The sequence below is a fragment of the Lynx rufus genome, unplaced genomic scaffold (assembly GCF_022079265.1).
Source record: "Lynx rufus isolate CCGP_SWC_20201006 ecotype Redwood Valley unplaced genomic scaffold, mLynRuf1.p SCAF_4, whole genome shotgun sequence".
Taxonomy (NCBI): domain Eukaryota; kingdom Metazoa; phylum Chordata; class Mammalia; order Carnivora; family Felidae; genus Lynx; species Lynx rufus.
Window position 1 is genome coordinate 156,806,117 of NW_025814856.1, and position 22,757 is coordinate 156,828,873.

Here is a 22,757-nt window from a genome sequence, read left to right on the forward strand (position 1 = left end):
AAGTTAACTAAAACTAAGTTTGCAACTTGGTCAAGAAAAATCATCAGACATGGCAATTCCTGCAATTGGAAGTCAGATAAGCAAAGAAGTAGATTTTGTAAATACTATTGATCAATTTACTTCTATTAAGGTCAGTAAAGCTACTGTAACTTCTGTTTTTGGTATAAATAGAATATTTAAAGTTAAAATAGTGTTGTGAGTTTTAATATATCTACTCTTCAAATTTTCCGTATTTCTTCAAGTACTTTAATGCTCTGGGATTTTTTTTTTTAATATGTAAAAACGTGTATCGGTGCACCCATTTTTTCTCGTGCCTCAGATCCAACGTGGCTCAGATCTTGTGCTTAATTAAAATTTTGGCTTTTTTGTTCACCACTGATTTTTTGCATTAATTTTGTCTTCTTGAAATATTATTTTGATTGCCAATTTTTTGTCACCCCCTTAAGTTTTCGCTCTCAGTTCCTGCTCTACTTCTTTTTCTGGTTTCCTTACTGCTTTAGCAGGCCTGGACCTTTCCAGTCTTTCCCAGGAACCAGCCATCCTTTGTTTCGTCTAACTCGCCCCCTCCTGGTCCAAGCTGGGAAGCTTGTCAAGTTCATTTCATTAGAAACTTCAAATCACCTCCACTCACCACCCAGCGGCGTTGCTTCTCTGCTCCCGCCGGAAAAGAAAAATCTCCCGGAACTACCGCATTAAGGAGGCTTGCTTTCCGCGGCGCTAGCCGGAGCATTTCTACAGAAGCACACCACAGACGTTCCGTTTTCTTAACCCTATCGCGTTGCTTGCGTCGCCTCTGTATCCGGAAGTGGTCACCTAGCTCGAGGTTAGTTCGGGCTAGAGCGTCCGGTGAGGGTGGAGGGAGCCACGAGTTCTTTGCTAGGTGTGCGTGCAGCTCTTTGTGGTTCGGGTGGTGGTGCCTTGGCTTTTCTCTTCGCACCCATGCGGAGGACTTCAGGGTTTTCTGTCACCTCCCTGTCCCTTTACGTTGTTGGTTGGGAGCGCCACCATTGAGAAAGGGCGCCCTCCCATCCCCGGCGGTGAGGCCGGGGAGTCCAGGGCTCTCCTTGGTCTTTGCTAACGGGTTTGGAGGCAGTAATTTTTGGAGCAACAAGTTTCGGATTTAAGTCCCTTGGTGACATTCTAATACTGAGCCCTTACCATGTGTTAGGAACTAACTTAGAAATGTTGGTTGTGGCAGTGAATAAGTCAGACAAAAATCCCTGCCCTAAGGGGCTTGCAATTTAAAGAAATTTGGAAAGTCGGTGGAATGCAAATGGGAATAAATCAGAAAGTATTTTCTGTATGGTTTGGAGGAAGAGGAAGCCAAGGGGAATAAAAAAAAAAAGACAGTAAAGCGTTTTGGGGGGTTGGGGGAGTCCTAAAATGTGCAGGGATGTTGATGTTTATGTTCGCAAGACCCACCGCATGAAAATTACGAACGCAGTTAGGCATTTAGGATTAGTGAATTTGTGCTCTTTGTGTAAGATGCGTTTATTTTCTCTCTCTCTCTCTCTCTCTCTCTCTCTCTCTCTCTCTCTCTCTTTTTCAGAGGAAGACCAAAGACTAGGTTGTAGGAAAAGCAAATAGAAGCCATGTTTCGGAGACCTGTATTACAGGTAATCACTTTTCCTTCTTAGTGTTGAGATGCCTTATTATCAACCATAGTGATCAGATTTCTACAGGCTTTTGACTGCAGAGGGAAAAGACCTTTGAGCCCACCTACTTTATGTGTACTCCTTTGATAGAGAGGATTGGGGGTAGATTTTACTTGTGTCAATAATGTTTACTAAAACAAAACAAAAATTTCCCACCAGTATATAATGGGAGTCATGATATTTTATTTTATTTTATTTAAAAAATTTTTAACGTTTTATTTATTTTTGAGACAGGGAGAGACAGAGCATGAACAGGGGAGGGTCGGAGAGAGGGAGACACAGAATCCAAAACGGGCTCCAGGCTCCGAGCTGTCAGCACAGAGCCCGACGCGGGGCTCGAACTCATCGACCGTGAGATCATGACATGAGCCGAAGTCGGCCGCTTAACTGACTGAGCCACCCAGGCACCCCAGTCATGATTTTTTAAAATGTACTGCTTGTATTTTGATCAGTTATGGAGCATTTAGTGTCCTTAGTGATCTAGAGACTATGAGGATCATTTCCAGCATTTTTCTATAAGGCATGTGGTTCCTTTTTGACTACCTACCTCTTGTTGTCAGCCTTCCACCCCTCATCTCCCTGTACTGAGGAGTGTAGCTGACGTCACCCCATCATGACAAATGTACAATGTCCACAGTTCCTTCTCATTCTACCAGTCTGACTCCTCATTTCTTCAGACACTCTAGCCAGCCTTCAGCCCACCTAGACTACCCATTTTCCCGACTTAACCACGTTTGGGCTGCCACTTTGTAGATTCTTTTTTTTTTTTTTTTTTTTTTTTTAACGTTTATTTATTTTTGAGACAGAGAGAGACAGAGCATGAACGGGGGAGGGTCAGAGAGAGGGACACACAGAATCTGAAACAGGCTCCAGGCTCCGAGCTGGCTGTCAGCACAGAGCCCGACACGGGGCTCGAACTCAGGACCACGAGATCATGACCTGAGCCGAAGTCGGCCGCTTAACTGAGCCACCCGGGCGCCCCTGTAGATTCTTTATAACACCTCTTACTCCCCATCCTGTTAAGACTAATGAAGAAGCTGTTCCTCTGTGAAACCTGTTCTCATCTCCCTTCCTCTACTATAGAATTAACTCTGTATTCTTGGATCCTCACTTTAACCTATCCAGACTTTTAACGTTTTGCGTGTGTGTGTGTGTGTGTGTGTGTGTGTGTGTGTGTGGAAACGTGAAACAGAAAAGTTAACAACTGTCTTAATGCTTTAAGAAATCTTTAAAGCTAGATGTAAAAGTTAAGAATTTAATTTTAAAAATTATCCCAGTTAATTCTTTACCTATTTCTGTTTTTCTAGTAGGTCTTAATTTTCGTTTGCCCAAAATGAGACATATCCTATAAGACTTAGGAGCTCTGGCTCACCTCAGTACTTAAATTGGTACATTTCTAGAAGTATGACACAAGTACTAGTTTGCTTGAGTCTTTGCCGTGTTATAACTCCATCTTTATTTCTTAACCACCTGCTGCCCCAAAACACAGTGGTAGGATTCCATAGTCAACAGTATTCCAGGAATGGCTGTTCATTTGGTTGGTGGATGTTTGCTTTTTATATTAACAGTGCTACCATATGATACCTGTTTCTCTGATGTGATGGTTAGCTCTCTGAACGTTGAAATCAGCAATGTGCCTGGTGACCTGTGCTCCTACCATGGCAGTAGCCCTTAAACAGAATGTCCTTAAGGAGGCAGCAGAGGGCGGCGGGAACAGTGGCAGCCTTGGTGTTGGGTGGCCCTGGGTTCCAGGCATGACTTGCCAGTTACTTCCTGTAGGATTTTGGGCACATTACTTAATCTCCCTAAGTTTCATTTTTTTCATCTCCAAAGTAGGGATAATTTTACACAGTGTATACATTTATTCTGAGGATTAATTTGTAAGAGGTAAAGCACTTAGCTGGTCTTCAGTAGTGATAGCTGCAAGATCATTGAATGCCGCCACCAGTTTGTGTCAGTTACTGCCTTCCTCTGACAGACTGACTTGAATAGTCCTATTTTTGTACCTTATCAGAGAATCAGATTTGTCTTAGACTTTTCTCTTTGGTCTATCAAAAGCATGAATTTTTCCAGCATATATATGATTTGACCTTTTTTTGCACAACTATGGAAGCACCATAATCAGGAGGGTTACCACGAAAGAACCAGGAGAGGATTCTAAATTAGCTTTCCTGGGCATGCCGTCTGGCTCTGTGTACCTTTGGGCTTCTGTAGTAGATGGCCCTCAAGCATTTGCATGGTCCTCCTGGCACTGTGGTGGGGGGACACGTGAAGGGCACTGCTTGTGTTCTGGGCGTGAATGCTGTAGGACCTGCCAATCAAATGGTGACTGAGTGTGAGCAGGTCTTCTGTTTGGGTTTACCTTTCCCCCCAAATTAAAGCCATTTCACTGATTTATTCCCCTTTAGGTGTTTCATCAGTTTGTAAGACGTGAGTCTGAAATAGCCAGCAGCTTGGTTCTTGAAAGATGTAAGTAGTGGCTAATTTCCAAGTTTAAAGTATGTTGTTTGTTCTTAAATGTGTGGTAGAAGAGGTGCACTGGTTGCATTATATGCAGGTAATCGTCATTGCCTTTGGCTCCTTTTGGGCTTTCCACTCTTGGCCTTGCCCCATCAGGCTGCAGGGGCCTTCTAGAATCTCCTTGAGTCCTATCTGGTTATCTAATTCTTCCAAGGTCATGTGCTATTTGGCTGAGAGAGTGAAGCTTTGTGAAAGCTGTTCTTTCATGGAGTAGTCCTGTGTATTTATAAAGATTTTCATATCTCAGATTTGTTTTTTTAACCTTATGGTTTTTTTTTTTTTAAAAGGGATTTCAAAGAATTTAAGGTAAAGAACTTAGTGTTTGTTTGTGGGCTACTTTCTCAAAGAATATTTTCTCCTTTCTTGCCAATCCTCTTTTCTCTCCCATATGGCCTTTATTTGTCCCTTCAACTTACCTTCTGAACGTGTAGAACTTGGGTTTTCCTCAATGCTGAGATTGAAATTGAAGTAATATTTGTAGCTGTTCCTCTTCTGTACCTTTCTCTCAAGCTCCTTTTATTTACACGTTGTTTCAGCTCTGAACCGTGTGCAGCTCCTTGGGCGAGTGGGTCAGGACCCCGTCATGAGACAGGTGGAAGGGAAGAACCCGGTCACAATATTTTCTCTAGCAACGAATGAGATGTGGCGGTCAGGGGAGAGTGAAGTATACCAAATGGGTGAGTATACAGACTGGGGTTTTAATTGTATCAGCAATAAATAGACATTATTCTCAGCTAATTAGATATGAGGTGCTTTTAGAAAGAATCTTCTCTGATTCTGTGCTTTTCTCTTCGAAATTGTGACGTTGGTTTTGCTGGGCATGTTGTCTTTTGCCATTGGTTTGGTCTGCTGGTGTTTATAACCACATTTTCTATTCTTGAGATTTAGGTGATGTCAGTCAAAAGACGACATGGCACAGAATATCAGTATTCCGACCAGGCCTCAGAGATGTGGCGTATCAGTATGTGAAAAAGGGGTAAGTTGAGAAAGAAGGATCTTACAGATTGAATGGTTTAAAAAAACTGGTAACAGGTGTTCTCAGGAATGCCTACCTCCTTTATTCTAATAACTCTGTGTTAACTCGATACTTATTCAGAGCTTAGTGTTATATGCACGGTGTGTCGCCGTGTGTCTAATTCACAGATGTATAGAACATGGTTTCGCTTGCTAAGAATTTATAATTTAGGCCAAATAACAGGTATACATAAACAGACGCAGATGAGACAAGAGAGAAGGCAAAGTGTACTGAGCACCGTATGAGCAGGTGCAACCCATGCTGTTAGGAGTTCCTATGCCGCCGCAGCCAGGGATCCCCATGGCGGGTGTCTTGCCTCTTGGCATCTGCATGGAGTCCTTACTACAGGATCTGGAATGTGTGTAGCCTGGCACAGGTGAGGTATTATGGCAGTGTTCACAGCTGTTGTTTTATATTTGGTAATTTTAGTTCGGCTCCCTTTTGGAATGCTTAGTGTATAGATAAAAAGTGTCATTTCCAAACCTGTGGAAAGACAAAAGCGTATGTTGAACAGCAGTTGTATTCATAGTTAATATATTTAGAAATGTGCTAGTTTTATAGAAGTAAAATAGATTTCACGGAAAACAATTTCAGGAATAACTAAAATTTGTTTCTTTTCAATAAACTGTGTTCCTTTTTTTTTCTATTTACTTTCTTAGTCCTTTATGTATGTACGTATAAATTTGTGCATCTACACATACGTATAAATACAGGAAATTTCAAGGAAAATATCTGTTTGCGGTTTATGTGTATATTCGACACCCGATCATTTTACCAGTTTTGTCTCCTATATTCTGCTTTTTTGGTAAGGATAGACGGAAAATAAATGCTAGCATGCATTTTCTATCCTTTAAAATCAGAGTTATAGTTGTCTTCTAGTTCAGCCTTCTAAACAATGCAGAAATGGTCTTAGTGATTAAGTCTAAGTGAAATACTACGCCAAAACCTCTGTTTTGAATTTTAATAATCTAAGTCCCTGGAAAATAAATTCATGAACGTGACTATGGAAAGGAATTGAAAAATAAGTGAAAATCAACAAATCTGTTAGGGGGTCAAAAATAAAAGGTGAAGAAAAATGGCAGATTGGAAGTCAGTCCCAGAGATTTAAAGGATGCCACTATGTTGCTCTTCCATTTCATGGTCTTTAAAAAAAAATTTTTTTTAAGAGGGGGAGAGAGAGAGCATGTGTGCACATGCACGCTCAAGCAGGGGAGGGGCAGAAGGAGAGAGAATCTCAAGTAGGCTTGCATGCTCAACGAGGAGCCCAACGTGGGGCTTGATCCCACAATCCTGGGATCATGACCTGAGCCAAAATCAAGAGTCAAGATGCTCAACAAACTGAGCCATTTAGGTGCCCTCCCCCCCATTTCATGGTCTTAAAGTCACTTTAGTTTTTACAACTTGAAGAACCACAGTCAGCTCAAGGCTGAGAACGTTGTCCTTCTTACCTAAATGTGTCAGGTCTGTGTGGACTTTGTTTTAGTACTCTTAATATTCCTAATTTTGAACGTGGAGATGCGGTGGCAAAAATGAGGTTATACTTGGTTCTGTATTCATCCTCAGTGTGTACTTGTTCCTGCTCTCACCTGACTCTCTTTTCAAACAGATTAGAATCTCCGGACTGAAAAGTGAATTTTATTTTTATCAGGTCCCGTATCTATGTGGAAGGGAAAGTCGACTATGGTGAATACACAGATAAAAACAATGTGAGGCGACAGGCAACAACAATCATAGCTGGTAAGAAGCTTGTAGTAACAGCTGTTCCCTCCTCCCTCTTCCCTTTTAAAAAGCTTGGCTTCTTATAAGTAACTTTAACAGGGACTTTGGGTACAGATGCTGAAATGGTCAGGCAACTCACCGTGAGAATTGCGAGTGTGGCTCAGGGATTTGCTATGGTTTCTACAGTTCCTTCAGAAAATTCTCTCTGTGCTCACTTTCATTTCACAAGTAACTTTTGAGTAGAGTGTCTGTTGGTCCTTACTGTTTGAAGTAAAAAAAAACTTCAGTGTCTGAGGACATGGCCTAAACAGGCAGAAGCCTGTGCCAAGGTAAAGTTACACCGCCGTGAGGGGCATTAGACATTTGTGCAGATTTATTGAGAACCTGCTCGGTGCTGAACATGATGATTTAAAAAAAAATTTTTTTTTAATGTTTATTTTTGAAAGAGAGACGGAGAGACAAAATGTGAATGGGGGAGGGACAGAGAGAGGAAGGGAGACACAGAATCCAAAGCAGGCTCTAGGCTCTGAGCTGTCAGCGCAGAGCCCAATGCGGGGCTCGAACTCGTGAACCGTGAATCATGACCTGAGCTGAAGTCGGATGCTTCAGTGACTGAGCCACCCCGGCACCCCAGAACATGATGATTTTTAAGTTCCTAAGAAAATGCAAACAATGTAGGAAACATGGACACACAATGCTTAAAGATTAAGAAGATACGTCCTAGGGGTGCCTGGGTGGCTCAGTCGGTTGGGTGTCCAACTTTGGCTTGGGTCATGATCTCATGGTTCATGAGTTCTAGCCCTGCATTCTTGCAGGGATCTCAGGGTTCCTGTCAGCGGAACCCACTTCCGATCCTCTGTCCTCATCTCTCCATGCCCGTCCCCTGCTCATGCTCTTGTGCTCTGTCTCTCTCAAAAATAAATCAAAACATTAAAAAGAAAAAAAAAAGAAGATATCTCCTAGAGCAGAGTTTTCAAACTGTTTTGAAAATTCTACAAGAAGTTTGAAAAGATATACTTCTTTTGGACATACTTAAGTTGACGTAAAAATCTTTTTTTCAATAAGAAGTTGTTACCCTGAAATGTATCAGTGGCTGTAAATACCATAGCAGTTTGATACTCATCATTTTTTTAAAAAAATTGAACAAGCTCTTAAGCATTTGGAAATTTTGTTATTTCTTGTTCTCCGAACTTGTTTTTCCATTTTCTCCTAAGAAAGGTATTTTAACATATATTGTACAATTCAGAACTTTTTATTATTCATTGTATTATGTAACAAAAATGCATACCTAAGGGGCACCTGGGTGGCGCAGTCGGTTAAGCGTCCGACTTCAGCCAGGTCACGATCTCGCAGTCCGTGAGTTCGAGCCCCGCGTCAGGCTCTGGGCTGATGGCTCAGAGCCTGGAGCCTGTTTCTCATTCTGTGTCTCCCTCTCTCTCTGCCCCTCCCCCGTTCATGCTGTGTCTCTCTCTGTCCCAAAAATAAATAAACGTTGAAAAAAAAAATCCTTTAAAAAAAAAAAAAAATGCATACCTAAATAGAAATTTTAAAACATTAAAAAAATTATGTGATATTAAGGCTCTAAATGTTACATATTTTTTGATTGGGTTATCATTATAGTTGTTTTTAGAACATATGTGACCAAAACAATTTTAATATATAAATATGAAAACTGAAATTTTATTAAAAATACATTTTTTAATGAGGAAGATGGTTCTTTTTTTTTTAACCTCTTGGAAAAATTAATAAGACAGTTGTTAAATGTTAATTTTGTTCCTTTGTTTTTATGGACGTAAATACTGAGAAACCTAATTTTTTTTTTTTAATAAGTAGATGGGAATGAAAGAAAGTAATGTCTCAGTGTTTATGAACTTTTGAGATACGCCAATGTTAGATATCATTTTAAATTATGGAAAACGTCAAACATACACAAATATAGAAAAGTAAAAAAAAGGAAATGTATCATTTGGCTTCAACAGTTACCAACTGATGGCAAGTGTGATTTCTTCTATAGCCCCAACCCACTTTTCCTCCACTTGGATTATTTTTTTTTTTTTATTAATTTTTTTTTTTAACATTTATTTATTTTTGAGACAGAGAGCGAGCACGAACAGGGGAGGGTCAGAGAAAGAGGGAGACACAGAATCTGAAACAGGCTCCAGGCTCTGAGTTGTCAGCACAGAGCCCGATGCGGGGCTCGAACCCACAGACCGCGAGATCATGACCTGAGCCAAAGTCGGACGCTTAACCGACTGAGCCACCCAGGCGCCCCTACACTTGGATTATTTTGAAGTGAATCTCAGACATTATATTATTTCATCCATAAGTGTTTTCAATAGGTATATCTGAAAGATATGGATTCCTATTTAAGGCATAACTACTATGCTGTTATCACACCTAATATTAAGAAATTATTTAAATATTTTTACCAGACATCACAATGTTTAAATTTTTTTGATTGATTAATAAATACGAGTCCATACACTATATTACATGGCTTATATCTTGAGTCTCTTTCTTATTTTTTTTAAGCAGCAAATTTATTTTCTCAGAATTCTGGAGGCGAGAACTCTTGAGAACTTAAGTCTCTTTTAATCGACAGATTTTCCTTTTATCGTTCTCTTTTACTTTGCTCCAGAGTTCATGTCTTAACCATATTGATAAGTTCTAATTTGTTGTAAATAATAGTTAAAAAATATATTCTCTTACTGGTTTCTTTGAATGTGTATTGACCTTGAAAACCAATATAATTATCTTTGTACCCTCATCAGACCTTAGATGAGGTCCTTTGTGACCATTTTGCTTCCATAATTTCTTGAGTGTCTTGACAGTATTTCATTTCTGGATGCCCTAGTCTTCCTTGAGCCATATCTCCAGAGATACCTACCTGTTCAAAATTTTTTTCTGGGGGTACCTGGGGGGCTTAGTTAAGTGTCCGACTCTTGGTTTTGGCTCAGGTCATGATCTTAAGGTTGCGAGATTGAAACCCGTGTTGGGCTTCCCGCTAAGCTTCGAGTCTGCTAAAGATTCTCTCCCTCCTTCTCCCTCTGCACCTCCCCTGCTTGCACACGCATGTGCATTCTCTCTCTCTCAAAAAATAACAGTAAAAAAAGTAATAGACTTTTATGTGGAAACGTGGAAAACCAAACTTTCTTTCCTTCCTTCCTTCCTTGTTCCTTCCTTCCTTCCTTTTTTCTTTCTTTCTCTCTCATTCTTTTTCTTTTCTTTCTTTTTTTTTCTTTCTTTTCTTTTCTTTCCTTCTTTCCTTTCTTCCTTCGTTCTCCACACTGGGCATGGAGGCTTGTACTCACAGGTTTGAACTCACAATCCTGAGTTCAAGACCTTGAGATGGGATCAAGACTCAGATGCTTAATTAACCAGCTGAGCCACCCAGGATCCCCCAAACCAAACTTTCTAGTAAAATAATTGAATTTCTAAGTCTTTATCAATTTTGTGTTTATTTTATCAATTATGTGTTTATTTAATACTTTCATACTCTGTTGTAAACCAAAAGTGTGGGTAAACTTTGGACTGTGTGAATTATTCTGAACCAAACCAGCTACTCAGTAGACAGTTCAGATTATCTGCCATTTTGTTTTCTTCTTGTAACTAGTATTCACCGCATAGGTGAGTTGATTGAGCTTTTAAAGTGGATTTATGGCTAGTAGTAAAAATGAATAGATGTTTAGTAACATTTGAATTGAAAGAAATAGAGTTTAAATTTGGTTGCTTGGTTTTGTAGGTCATGTTTTTTCCTCCTAGGGATCCATGTCTAGAACTTAATCACCAGTGGATGGCACTCTTGCCATTTTACGCTGTGGTGTCTGTTCTAATCTCTTCTGAAATAACCGTTCTTTACCAAAATATTCTATTTTTAGAAGACTAGTCATAAATACTGTCATGTAATAGCCACTTTTTAAGTAATCTTAAAGTTACGAGTATCTAGATCTTTTCAAGTTATACAGGAAGTACTACTACTTTTCCTTTGCCTGTCCTGAACTAAACTCTGTCTGGGACAACGTTTTAAGTGCAGTGTCTGATGTTCTTGTATGAGAATGCTCTCTCTGTGATATGGAGTAGTAAAAGTTTTCCCAAGAATGAGTATATAAAAATCAGGGTGTTTTAAAATTTAAAACTAGAATGTCTTCTGTGTGAGTGTTGCAGCCTACTTAAAAAAATCAATAAATCTGTGTTTGCTAACAGACCATACGTTGGACCTTGTCCTCTCTCTACCTCCAGCACGTGTAACATTGTGCCTTGGCCCTCTTGTGTGTGTGGATGTGCCGCCTGGTATCATGGCATCGATCAGAGCATTGCAAACTTTGAAATCTGTTACTAGTTCTTTTGTAGCAAGTTACTGCCAGGCGGTTATAACTGTGTTCAGGGAAGACAGGAACTATCACACGTCTCCCGACAAGGGCTGAGTTGTTGAAAAATAGCTGAGGCCCAGCTTTTAGCTCCATTTTTGCCTGTTGTTTATGCCACTAATGAACACAGTAGGAACTACTTCACATTTTGGGAATTTTTCTCAAGTCCTTTAGTTAACAGCATTTAAGTTTGTGTGTATTATAGAGGAGTGATTAATTGAGATGGAGAAAGAGTTCTGAAAATAATACTTATGCTTTGGCTTCTTTACAGATAATATTATATTTCTGAGTGACCAGACCAAAGAAAAGGCATAGAGTGGACGATTCTTCTTTGGCCATTGTTTGGTACGGTCTCATTTCCAAATCACGTATAGTCTTTATAGTTCCTAAGGACAAGAATTAAAATATTCTTTTATATAAAATGAGTAATAATACTTTTGACTGTTCCTCCCCCTTGTCTCATAAACCTTGGTAGCTAATTGTTTATTCTTTTAGGGATGGTTTCTGTGTACAAGAGTATAAAACAGATCAACTCGGGTTCATCTATGTTATGGCAAAAGGATAGGTGTCCTTTGGGATGGCCTCTTGCTTTTTATACACGCTTGTATTATAGTACTGATCCAGCCACTAAATATTCTATGTCAGGCCTTTATCCCATGGTTGTGAATAATGATTTTCTTACTGTTTATAAACTAAATGGCGAGGACTGTATGTTTTTTGTTTCCTGCACCTTAACCAGTGCTTGGCACAGAATAGGTACTCGATAAATGTTGACAGATGAATGATCCCAATGGGATATTAAGCTTCAGCCCAAACTGAAGGGGGTTGCTGAACAGGGGTTGGTATCTAACCTAAACCTAGCTTTAAGACTAACCTACTTTCTTCACATCTTTTGTTTTTGGACAGATTTCACTAGTAGCACTTATGAAATAGAGTTTATCAATAGTAGAGACCCAAAATATAAGTAGGGATGAACTAGTTCATTTCCAGGTGATGCCACAGGGGCTCTGGTTCCACTAGTTTCTGTCTTTCTAAGCCCCATTCTCTATCCTTTTAGTCTCACCCAGAACTTGGGGGAGTCCCCTAAACAACCTTTGACATTGCCTCTGTAGGTTAGAACCTGAGGTGTGACATTTTCCTTTTATTTTTCCACCTGGTCTCTTGATGCACATACAAAGATCACTGTGTACACATGATTACTTTCATTATGAGATTCTGGAAATTAGAGTACTAGTAATTTCCTAATAAGTATTACATAAAGTAAAGTCTGTTTTTCAGTGCCTCTTGTACTTTTTAGGTTTGCATCAGACCTCCACAGGTCTGCTAGCTGGCTGTGCCTGTTTAGAATTGGCCACTGTCGAGCTGGTTGTCCAGTTCAAGTTGTAGCAGTCCCTCATTCTGTCTCGGCCACTCAGGCTCCAGCTTTGCCTCCAGCCCAGCCTGTTTTTTGGTGCCCTAGACTGCATGTCTTGTCCCCTGTGCCCCTGCCCGAGAGCAGGGTGCTGACTGTGGTTTAGGTCATGCTAGACTGTCACGGGTTCCCGGTTTACATGCTGCCTTATGGACCCACACCTGAGCCCCTTTTTGCACTTATGGTACAGTTGGGTCAGGGTAAAGATGGAATTCTTCAGCTTTTCTCTCTTCTTGTCCAGGAACAGTAGAAAAGGAATTGCCGTTTCCTCATATCAGCCGTCTTTTTTCCTGCAGCTGGGACCATTAATCAGTACATGAACTCTGCTTTGTGAGTTTATACGTTAAAACTGTCTGGTGATGTAGCCCTCACTTCTTTATGCCACATTCCTTAAGGAAAATGTAGATAAAATTGATCTTTGGGCAACTCTTCGTTAGCAAAAGCTGCTTTTATACTCCTTAAAAGTTGTGAGAAGTTCTGCAGATTAGTATACCTGTTTAAATAGTGTGATGAATCTGTGCTTTGGGAAGGTAATAGGTGAACAGACCAATTCAGTGACCAGCCCAGAGCAGCTCTGACCCAGGGCGCAGGGGCAGAAAGCTGCGCCCCGCCAGATCCCTGTGAGCCGAAGGCGTCGCCGCCCTCCCGCTGCAGGTTGCCTGGAAGGCTCTGAGGTTGGGCAGCAGGGCCTGCAGAGGCGGGCGTTCGGTGCAGAGGCCTCGGCATGAGGCTGATGGTGCAGATGTGAGGTCCGCAACTGGGCAGCTCCCAGAGCATGGACTCTGCCCTTCCCTTCCTCGGGCAGCCCTGGGTGCTGAGAACTCTGCACCTCTCCCAAGCTGGTCTCGGAGTAGATGTGTGGAACCTGGTAGCTTTAACAGTCGGTCAGGGTCTTGTAGCCCCATGTTTTGTGTCTTGCATTCCCTTTGTCATCTTTTCACGGTGTCAGGGAATATTCCTGTGGAAAACTGCCGTGTGACTTTGATTTTGGGATTCCACGTCGGGTGGGAAGATGAGTAGGATACACGGAGGTGTGGGAGAGAAGGTAGCAGCACGTGTGGTACTCTCCCATTTTTGAAAAAGAAGTAATAGGTATGAATATATGTTTAGTAAAAGTCTGGGAGGAGAAACATCAAAAGGTTGTGATGATCTCTGGATGGGGGGATTATGTGTGAGTTTCCTTATTATTCTTACTGTTTTTTAGCCTTGAGCTTCTATTACTTTTGACAATAAAAACCAAATAAACTGTTTTCACTTTTGGAAAACAAAAATCTTTCCGTTATTTCCAAGCCAGGCTGGCACTGCTGATTGACCTTCATTTAGTACTTACTGCTTCCTTTCCCAGAGGCGAACAAGATATCTTTCATGTATTTCCCTCCATTGTCTGCATCTTTGTAGTGCATGCTCAGATACTTCGCTTACCTTTTTTTCCCTTCTTTTTCTTTTCTTTTCCTCTTAATACGTGTATATAACCTACAACAATTGACTTTAAAGACCAACCCGTATGAGATCCACTGTTTGCTGTCAGTAGTTTTCAAAGAGTCATTCATTTCTTAAAAACGACTGGGCAGTTAATCCAGAGACATCCAAAAATACCAAAGACATGTTTTTGTGGCTGTTTTGGGGATTTCTTGTCATTGCCAACTGGGTTGCAGCCTAACCTTTGCAGCTCAGGAGGAATTATTGGTGGTTTCCCTTTGTTCCCCAAAGAGATTGTGCAGTTCTTGAAGGTGGGGTTATCTTTTACTCAGACTACCCGTTTGTCCCTGTCCAGCTTAGCCTAGCAAAGTGACATTATAGGGCTTTCAAAATGTTTGGTTGGATTGCACTGAAACATTGACATGAAAATGAAGGCAGGCTTACTTTACTTATTTTTCTGTCAGGGTTTGCATTAAGTGCTGTGAAGCTTGGTGGGAGTAATAGCAAGCAAATCGTTGTAGAAAACTTGGTGAGTTACAGAGAAATCTCTTAGGGAAAACAATTACCGTATTGAAGGCTGACCTTTTTGTGTACGTACTAGGTACCAGGCCCTGAGCTCAGTGCTTTTTATCATTGTCTCATTTCACTATTACCCTAAGAAGGTGGTATTATCCTGATTTTGCAGGTGAGGAAACCTGAAACTGCGTGGTTAAGTAACATGTCAAAGTCATGCAGCTTGTAAGAGGCACAGCTGGAGTTTGAGTTTAGGTATGTGAAGTTTGCATTTTGTTCTCTGCCTACAGTCTGCTTCCCACTGCGTCCCACCTCCACTGGCCCAACTATCCAGAACCCCCACTGCTAACTTTTAGCCCTGCAGGGTGTGTCTAAGTCACCCTGGGAGTTCCACTACATCATAGGTTTTGGCTGGGGGTAGAATTAGGGAGAAATACCACCACCTCATTATTCTTTCTCCTTATCAGTCTGATGATCCTATAGGAAAATAGATCACAGTTAATTTTTCTGCTAGGTTATCTTTACTGATTCCTCTTGATCCCTTGTTATCAAGCCATGTTTCTTTACTGGTTAAAATAGGTTATGGCGTCTCCTCCTTTCATTTTTCCTTTCCTTCCTACTGAGAGTTGAAACTGTCAGCAAGATTGTGCAAGAATTTGACAGGCTCACTTTTTAGAGAATGAGACTGTTGGCAGGCGTCAACGGCGTTATACCCCCCCCCTCACTACTGTATATGTCCCTGTGCTGTTCCCACAGTCTGTGATAGGATGGTGTGTAGCTTTTTAGGTTGTCCCAAGTCCTGCAGACACAATAATGAAATTTCTCTTTTTTGTCTGTACTCTTCATCCATTTGCCTTGGACCTCAGGGTGGTGTTTGTCCATACAGGTCTACACCTTAACATTTTGCAGTTTTCCTGCCGCACCTCTCCTTTGAAAAGGTGGTTTAACTTAATAGTCGTGTTAGTCGCACAGCCTGGATTTGCTTCACTTACCACCTGAGTGACCTCTGCTGAGTTTCTTAACTTTCCCTGCCTCGGATTTTTTGTCGTTTTGTTTTCCTGTGAATAAAACAGGGATGATAGTCCTACTTCATAAGCCTGCTGGGAGGAACACAATGAATAATACATATAACTTACTTGGCACATACTAACTGAACCCAGTGCTCAGTGCCTACTGGCCATTATTACTGTTGTTTGTAGTTACTTTAAACAAGGCATATCCCTTTCAGTCACCATGCCCATCTCCCCAGTCTCACGGGACACTTCTGGGAGCCTGTAAACTTTAGATTAGTTTATTGTACTTGACCTTTCTTGTTGTTAATGTCTGTGGATTACTGAGAATGTAGTCCACTTTAGTAGTGTTTTTTGGTTTGCTTTTAATCTTCCGTGGCTATTTACAGTTAATCTGAGCATCTTTTTAAACTTGAAAGTCACTTGGGCACCTGCTTTAAACCTTGCAAGCATACAGGCCTGGATATAGGGATAAATATAACAGGATTACTGCATTGAAGGGGCTCACAATCTAGGATGATGGGGGCTGGATGGGGAGGACAGAGGCAGGAGCCTGTGTACAAAGCGTGCTGTGGTGTGAGGAGTAGTCTAGTGATGGTAGAAATAAAGTCCTGTGGACACAGATGAGAATAGTTACTAGATTAGTTTTCAGCAGAGGAAACAGCATGAACAAAGGTCCAGAAACATAAAAGCATATGGATCCGTGAAAGATAAAACATGAAAAAGGGGTTGGGGCTGGATCGTAAAGAGCCTTGAAAGCTTACAGAGGACTTTGGCAGTGGGGAGCTGCTGTTTTGAAATGGACGTATCAGAACTGTGCTTGAGAAAGAAGTGAAGGCCTGTGAAGAGTTAGAAGTGGGGAAAGCTTGCAGGCCGTCAGGAAGCTCCTGCAAGAGCCTCAAAAGGTTAGCAGAGTGTGCATTACAGGGGACATGTGGGGAGTTTGGGGTTCATGTTGGTTCGTTCACTGTGCAACAGTTATGTGCCAGACCCCGTGCTGCACTCCAGGTTAGGGATACTGAGAGCATGGAACTCCTGTCCAGGACACCCTGGGGACAGTAGGTGCTGGTGGGAAGAGAAGGGCCACGAAGAGATCATTCTGAAGCTGCTCGGGCAGTTTGTGTGGATAGTGACGTTTTGTTTCTGAGACTAAGAAACGTGAACGTGGGAACAGGTGTGAGAAGAGGGAAGATCAGGAGTAGTTCTGAACATAATTGAGTTGTAGACTTCCTGGCTTCTATTTGATGATTAACGAGCGGAGCTCAGAAGAGAAGTTGAGACGAGGGACTCTTTTCCTTCTGCCAAACACACTGTAAGCATATTTTGTGAGATAACAAATGTTGCCAGGATTCCAGCTTTCTGCTGTGGAAAACCATATCGTGGGAGAGGTTTCCAGGGCTTACCTATTTTACAATGTAGGTGGGATTTGTGTTAATCCGGTGTGGTAAGATGACAGACATAAAGAAACTGTCTTGAAAGAGGAGTTTATTCTGGTTGCCAAGAGGAGGGCACATGCCACACCACTAGAGCCACCGGGGGAGCCCCAGGGCAGGCCTAAAGCTTTTATTGTGATTTTTGTGGGACGAATGATTTTCACCAGGCTCCGGGCCGAAGGGGGGGGTCTCTAGTTGTCTGGTACCTTTGAGCAGAGAAACAGTGTTCTGGACTGCAGGAGCCTGATAAAAGGAGGCTGATGGCAGGTATGGAATCAGGATTGGTTGGTTTGCATATGAAAGACATGCTCTTGGGCAAGTGTTTACTATTTCCAGGAATTAGCTAATGTTGGGAAGGAGTTAGTTCCTCCCAAGGTCTGCCAGACTCCAGGATGTCAAAGCATCATAAAATACAGAAAATAAGAAACATGATGAATACACTGCCCAATATCCATTATTATCCTTTCTACAGAACCCATTAATTTACAGAGCCCATGTTTTATTGGGGGTGACAGTGTGCACGGCTGAAATACTGCATTCCTGTTCTCCTTTGCAGTTAACTGTTGCTAAGGGGGTAGAAGCAGACGCCATTTGGTGGTGCTTCCAGGAAAGCTCCTTAAATGATTAGCTCTGTTGGGAGGCTCATCCTTTGTGCTTCTCCAGACCCTCACCTGGCTTTTTCTGGTCTGAAATGTGGACATGATGGCTGAGAGTCTCCAGTAGCCATTTTAGACCACAAGACTATCTGCAGGATGGAAGATCGAAGAGGCTGGAGTCCGTGATGACCATGGAACCACCATCGCGGTCCTGGACAGTCTACCTCTGGACTTCTTTGGGAGACACAAATAAATCTCTACCTTGTTTAAGCCACTTATTTGTGATTTGCATTTAAACCTAATTCTTACCAATTCACACATTCTTTATCTCCATATACACAATTCATTACTTCAGTTCTTTCTCTTCTGAGACCGTTCACTACTGGTAGAAGTAAAATATCACCTCTACTGCCACAGTCTCTCAGACTTTTAACCTAGGTCTCATTCTTAATTTTGGGAGGGACTGGGACATAAAATGTACATGGATCCTTAGCAAATACCTTAAAAAAGGTAAATACAAACTTTTTTTTATCAAATAGTTTAATTTTGCCTGAAGCCTGAAATGAGGACCCTTAGTTAACAGCCCCTTGTTTACTAAAGTAGCACGTAAATAAGAACAGAAGTACTGACCTTCTGCTTCTCCTGGCAGTATAGCAGACTAGCTAATCTGGAGTGAGGAGGTGTCCCACTGCAAAATAAGTATGACATAGTTTTTATTGCATTCTAGAGAATCTAAGTTCGGGCCGCCATAACAAAATACCATAGAGTAGGTGATTTAAACAACAGACGTTTTGCGATTCTGGAGGCTAGAAGTCTCAGAACGGGGTGCAGGATGGTTGGTTTCCTGGGAGGCCCATGTTGCTGGCTTATAAGTGGCTACCATCTCACCGTGTCCTCACATGGCCTCCTATTTGTGCTGGCAGAGCGTGAACTCTCTGGTGTCTATAAGGACACTAATGCAGTTGTGTCAGGGCCCCACCCTTAGGGCCTGGGTTCACTTTATCTTCTTACTGGCCCAATCTCAAAATGTAGTTACACTGGGGATTAGACTTCTATATGTGAATGTTGAGTGGGCACAGTTCAATCTGTAGCATTGGGCTTGCAGGAAGAAAGGGACTTTTTCAAGTGACAGGTTCTAAACTAAACGGAAACGAGCAATAAGTAGGTGACACACTGAAAAAAGGGAGTTCCCTGATGACATGCTAATACTGACATCATGGTTTGGAGATAAAAACAAAGGATATGTGTCAAAGGTGTGCCTCAAACAGACTTGAAATTAGAAGAGCATTTTTCGTAAAATGAAAAAGGCAAGGATGTCTTATCACTACTTCTGTTTGACAGGTTGTTTGTACTGAGGCTTTAGCAAGCATAGTTGGGAAGGAAAGAAAACGTATTAAGATGGAAAGGAAGAGGGGCGCCTGGGTGGCGCAGTCGGTTTAGCGTCCGACTTCAGCCAGGTCACGATCTCGCGGTCCGTGAGTTCGAGCCCCGCGTCGGGCTCTGGGCTGATGATGGCCCAGAGCCTGGAGCCTGCTTCCGATTCTGTGTCTCCCTCTCTCTTTGCCCCTCCCCCATTCATGCTCTGTCTCTCTCTGTCCCAAAAATAAATAAACGTTGAAAAAAAAAATTAAAAAAAAAAAAGATGGAAAGGAAGAAAGTCACAAATGCTGTGATTACACAGAAACCATGAAAGAAAAGAATCTGTAGATGAATAATTAAAAGTTGCTGGAAATAAGATCAGTTTACAAAAAACTGCAAACAGCAGTGAAGATGCCATGTACAAGAGCATCAGAAAATGAGTCTTCCAAGAGTGTGGTCTCTGTGGAGCACATTATGAAACTTGATTGAAATACATTAAAAGAAGACTAAACACATTGGTAAATCATGTTTATTGTAAGCATCAATCATGTAAAGATCTCAACCCTCCCCACATTGATGTTACAGATCAAAACAAAAATTCCCAGTTTCTTGGGGGCAACTGGACAAGTTGACTCTAAAGATGCGTTGATAATGCAAAGGTCCACGATCACACAACATACTTCTGAAGAAGAGTGAGATGGGGGACTTGCTCTGCCAGTTGGCAAGCCTTTTTAAAACGAAAGCTATAGTGATAAAAAACTGTTCTATGGATACAGGAATAAACAGGGCAGTGGCGTAGCAAAGAGAACCCAGAAACAGACCATGCATATGTAGAAAATGATAAAAGTGGCATAGATCAGTGGGTCTAGATTGTTTCAATTATGCCAGGGAGATTTGTTATCCATGCAGAAGAAAATGAAATCAGGTATCTACACCTTATGCAAAGATAAATTCTTGGTGATTTAAAGACATTTGTGAAAGGCAAAATTAAAAATTTTGGAAGAAACTATAATACAATATCTATGATCTGGTGGCATAGAAATGTTCTCTTTTAAACAAAAATGTAAATACAGAGAAGAGGGATACATTTAACTGTTAAAAATAACTTGTTTATAGAAAGCCACTGGAAAGAAAGCAAAATGACAAGTCACAAACTGGAGAGAAGATATTTGCAATCATATAACTGAAATATAACTTAGAATATATAAGGGTTGCAAAGCAAAAAAAAATACGATCTAGAATATAGGAAGGCCTACAAAGCAACAAGGAGACAACCGGTTAGAAAAATGGGCAAAGACACAGAGGCTGTGAAATATAAATAATCCATTCATATGTGAAAAAGTGGTCAACTTCATTAATAAGGAAAACCACTTGCAATGTTGTGGATGGGGCTAGAGTGTATTATGCTAAGTGAAATAAGTCAGTCAGAGAAAGACAAATACCATATGATCTCACTCATATGTAGGAAGGGGGGAAAGAAAAAAAAGAGGGAAACAAGCCGTAAGAAACAAACGGTTGCTGGAGGGAGGTGGGTGCAGGATGGGCTGGATGGGTGATGGGGATTCAAGAGGGCACTTGTGATGAACATTGGTTGTTGTATGTAAGTGATGAATCACTGAATTCTACTCGAGAAACCGCTATTGCACTGTATGTTAACTAAAACTGAAACAAAATGTTTACACATATATTGTATATTAAATGCACTTATTGTATTCTCAATTGTTTACTTTCCACTTGACTCTCCATATGGCTTGTCAGGCCTGTAGTTTCTTGTTCTTTCCACCTTGTTTTGATTTCCTACGTTCCCAATATGTTAACTTAAACATTAAATGTACTTCCAATATTTGAAAAAATAAATAAAAATAATCAAGGAAATGCAAACCAGAAGCTGCAATGAGATTTCATTTTAAGCCCTCCACACTCGCAAATTAAAACACATTTGATAGAACAGGGTGTGAGGGAGGATATTGTATACCAATGGAAACTTACGTGCTGGTGGGGAGAGGGTAAATCGGCACCTCCTTTTCAGAAAACATTTTGGCATTAATTTGTGTTGAAATTTCATGTAGTTATTTCATCTTTAAAAAATTTTTTTTAACATTTATTTTTGAGAGACAGAGTGAGACAGAGCATGAGTGAGGCAGACAGAGGGGGGACACAGAATCGGAAGCAGGCTCCAGGCTCTGAGCGGTCAGCACAGAGCCCGACATGGGGCTCAAACTTACAGACCGTGAGATCATGACCTGAGCCGATGATGGACACCCAACCGACTGAGCCGAGGCGCCCCTGTAGTTATTACATCTTTAAGGTACACCTGTAGGAAGCTCTTGCCCCTGTGGCCCAAGAAACCTGTCCAAAGGTGTTCTTAGCAATAATGTACATAATAGCACAACCACCAAGCCAGAGAATGGGTAAATAAATGCTCACAGGATGGAATACAGCTGTGTAAATGAGTTAACAGCTATTCCAGTAACAAAAATAACTTTTAGAAACAATGTTGAGTCAGTGGCAGTTAAAAAATTAATCTAAAACTTGAGCTAAAAAAATAAGCTAGCTTTAGAAAACTTATTTTTTCAATATATATTTACCGAAGTTTTGCTGTGTGTCAGGGTCTGCGCCTAGGGCCTGACGGTTCAGTGAGTAAAGCACTGATATGGGGGAATTGTTAATAGTTACTTGGAGTGACAGGCATGTGCCAGGATTGTCCTAGACAACCTGGGAAATACCATTCTTCTTGTAGGAGTTTTATATAGCAATGAGAAAAGTCCAAAAAATAACTCTAGGACTTCAATCTAGGTTGTCTGGACCACAAGCTAGCTGGGAAAAGGCTTTCTTTCACTTCTCCCACCCGAAAGTGCTTCGCATAAGCTCAGTTGCCACAGAACTGTTGACTCTAACACCAGCGGGAGCTATAACGTCCTGTGGGCTCCGAGTCTGCGTGTGTCGGCCCGCTGTTTTCTCAGACAACTCTTGTAAATAGCTGGCTTCCCAAATCCAGATTTTCTGGCACTAAGACTGTTTGTTTTCCTACTGACAAAGTTGTTTTCACACTGTTGTTACAAGAATTGTGAGAACAGCAGGGAGGGTGAGACACCTCCATTGGCATACGAAAGTACGCTGCTAACCGAACTGTGCTCCGTGTAATCATAGGAGGATGAAGAGGAGCCATGCTTTTATTTCTGGTGTTGATAGGAGTTTTCTCTTACTCCAGTAAAGCCTGTTCTTTAACTCAGACCATATGATATGGCAGAAATTATTGTGAGTCCTGATGTATGCAAGAGGACATGCAGAAGAGATTCTCAGTGTGCGATATGAGGAGTTTATATTTTGGGATAGTTGCACTGGAAAACCATTGAAGTGTTTCAAGTAGTGGAGTGCAATGATCTGATTTACATTTTAAAGTCATTCTTGTGGCTCTATGGAGAAGCTGTTACAGAGGAAAAGATGAGAAGTGGAGAATGAGTTAGAGAGAGAGACTGTGAGTGGGGAAAGGCCAGAGAGAGAAGGAGGAAGACACAGAATCCGAAGTAGGCTCCAGGCTCTGAGCTGTCAACACAGAGCCCGACATGGGCTCGAATTCACGGGCTGTGAGATCATGACCTGATCTGAAGTCGGGAGCTCAACGGATTGAGCCACTCAGGCGCCCCCAGGATACGTTTTGTGATTACAATGGAGACATCATTGATAGATTGATGTGGGAAAGAATCAAGTTAATCCTTAGGCGGTGCCTGATTTGAGCA

The 22,757-nt window shown here is 41.4% G+C and overlaps 1 protein-coding gene across 8 annotated transcripts; it reads left to right on the top strand.

The window, feature by feature from the left end:
- The first annotated feature begins 828 nt into the window (after positions 1-828).
- On the top strand, positions 829-19,068 carry SSBP1 (single stranded DNA binding protein 1). 8 transcript variants are annotated; one of them, XR_006965249.1, is made up of 9 exons: positions 829-880; positions 1,550-1,616; positions 4,064-4,124; positions 4,712-4,852; positions 5,058-5,151; positions 6,839-6,927; positions 11,548-11,621; positions 12,929-14,874; positions 17,726-19,068. XR_006965249.1 is itself a non-coding variant. In XM_047096797.1 (8 exons), exons 2-7 carry the CDS (start codon positions 1,593-1,595, stop codon positions 11,589-11,591), a joined length of 453 nt encoding a protein of 150 aa, XP_046952753.1. In that variant the 5' UTR covers positions 829-880; positions 1,550-1,592; the 3' UTR covers positions 11,592-11,621; positions 17,619-19,068. The 8 variants fall into 8 exon arrangements, 5 of the variants coding, with proteins under 5 accessions (XP_046952753.1, XP_046952756.1, XP_046952757.1 ...); XR_006965248.1 differs by lacking the exon at positions 17,726-19,068 and adding an exon at positions 17,619-17,637; XR_006965250.1 differs by lacking the exon at positions 17,726-19,068 and having other exon boundaries at positions 12,929-13,017; positions 14,792-17,612.
- The last annotated feature ends 3,689 nt before the right edge of the window (positions 19,069-22,757 follow it).

Bases quoted from the DNA above. Each gene is read 5' to 3' on its own strand.
- SSBP1 (XM_047096797.1), top strand. From the start codon at position 1,593: ATGTTTCGGAGACCTGTATTACAG. The intron at 1,617-4,063 runs GTAATCACTTTT...ATTCCCCTTTAG, and splicing joins TTCGGAGACCTGTATTACAG to GTGTTTCATCAGTTTGTAAG. The intron at 4,853-5,057 runs GTGAGTATACAG...TCTATTCTTGAG, and splicing joins GAGTGAAGTATACCAAATGG to ATTTAGGTGATGTCAGTCAA.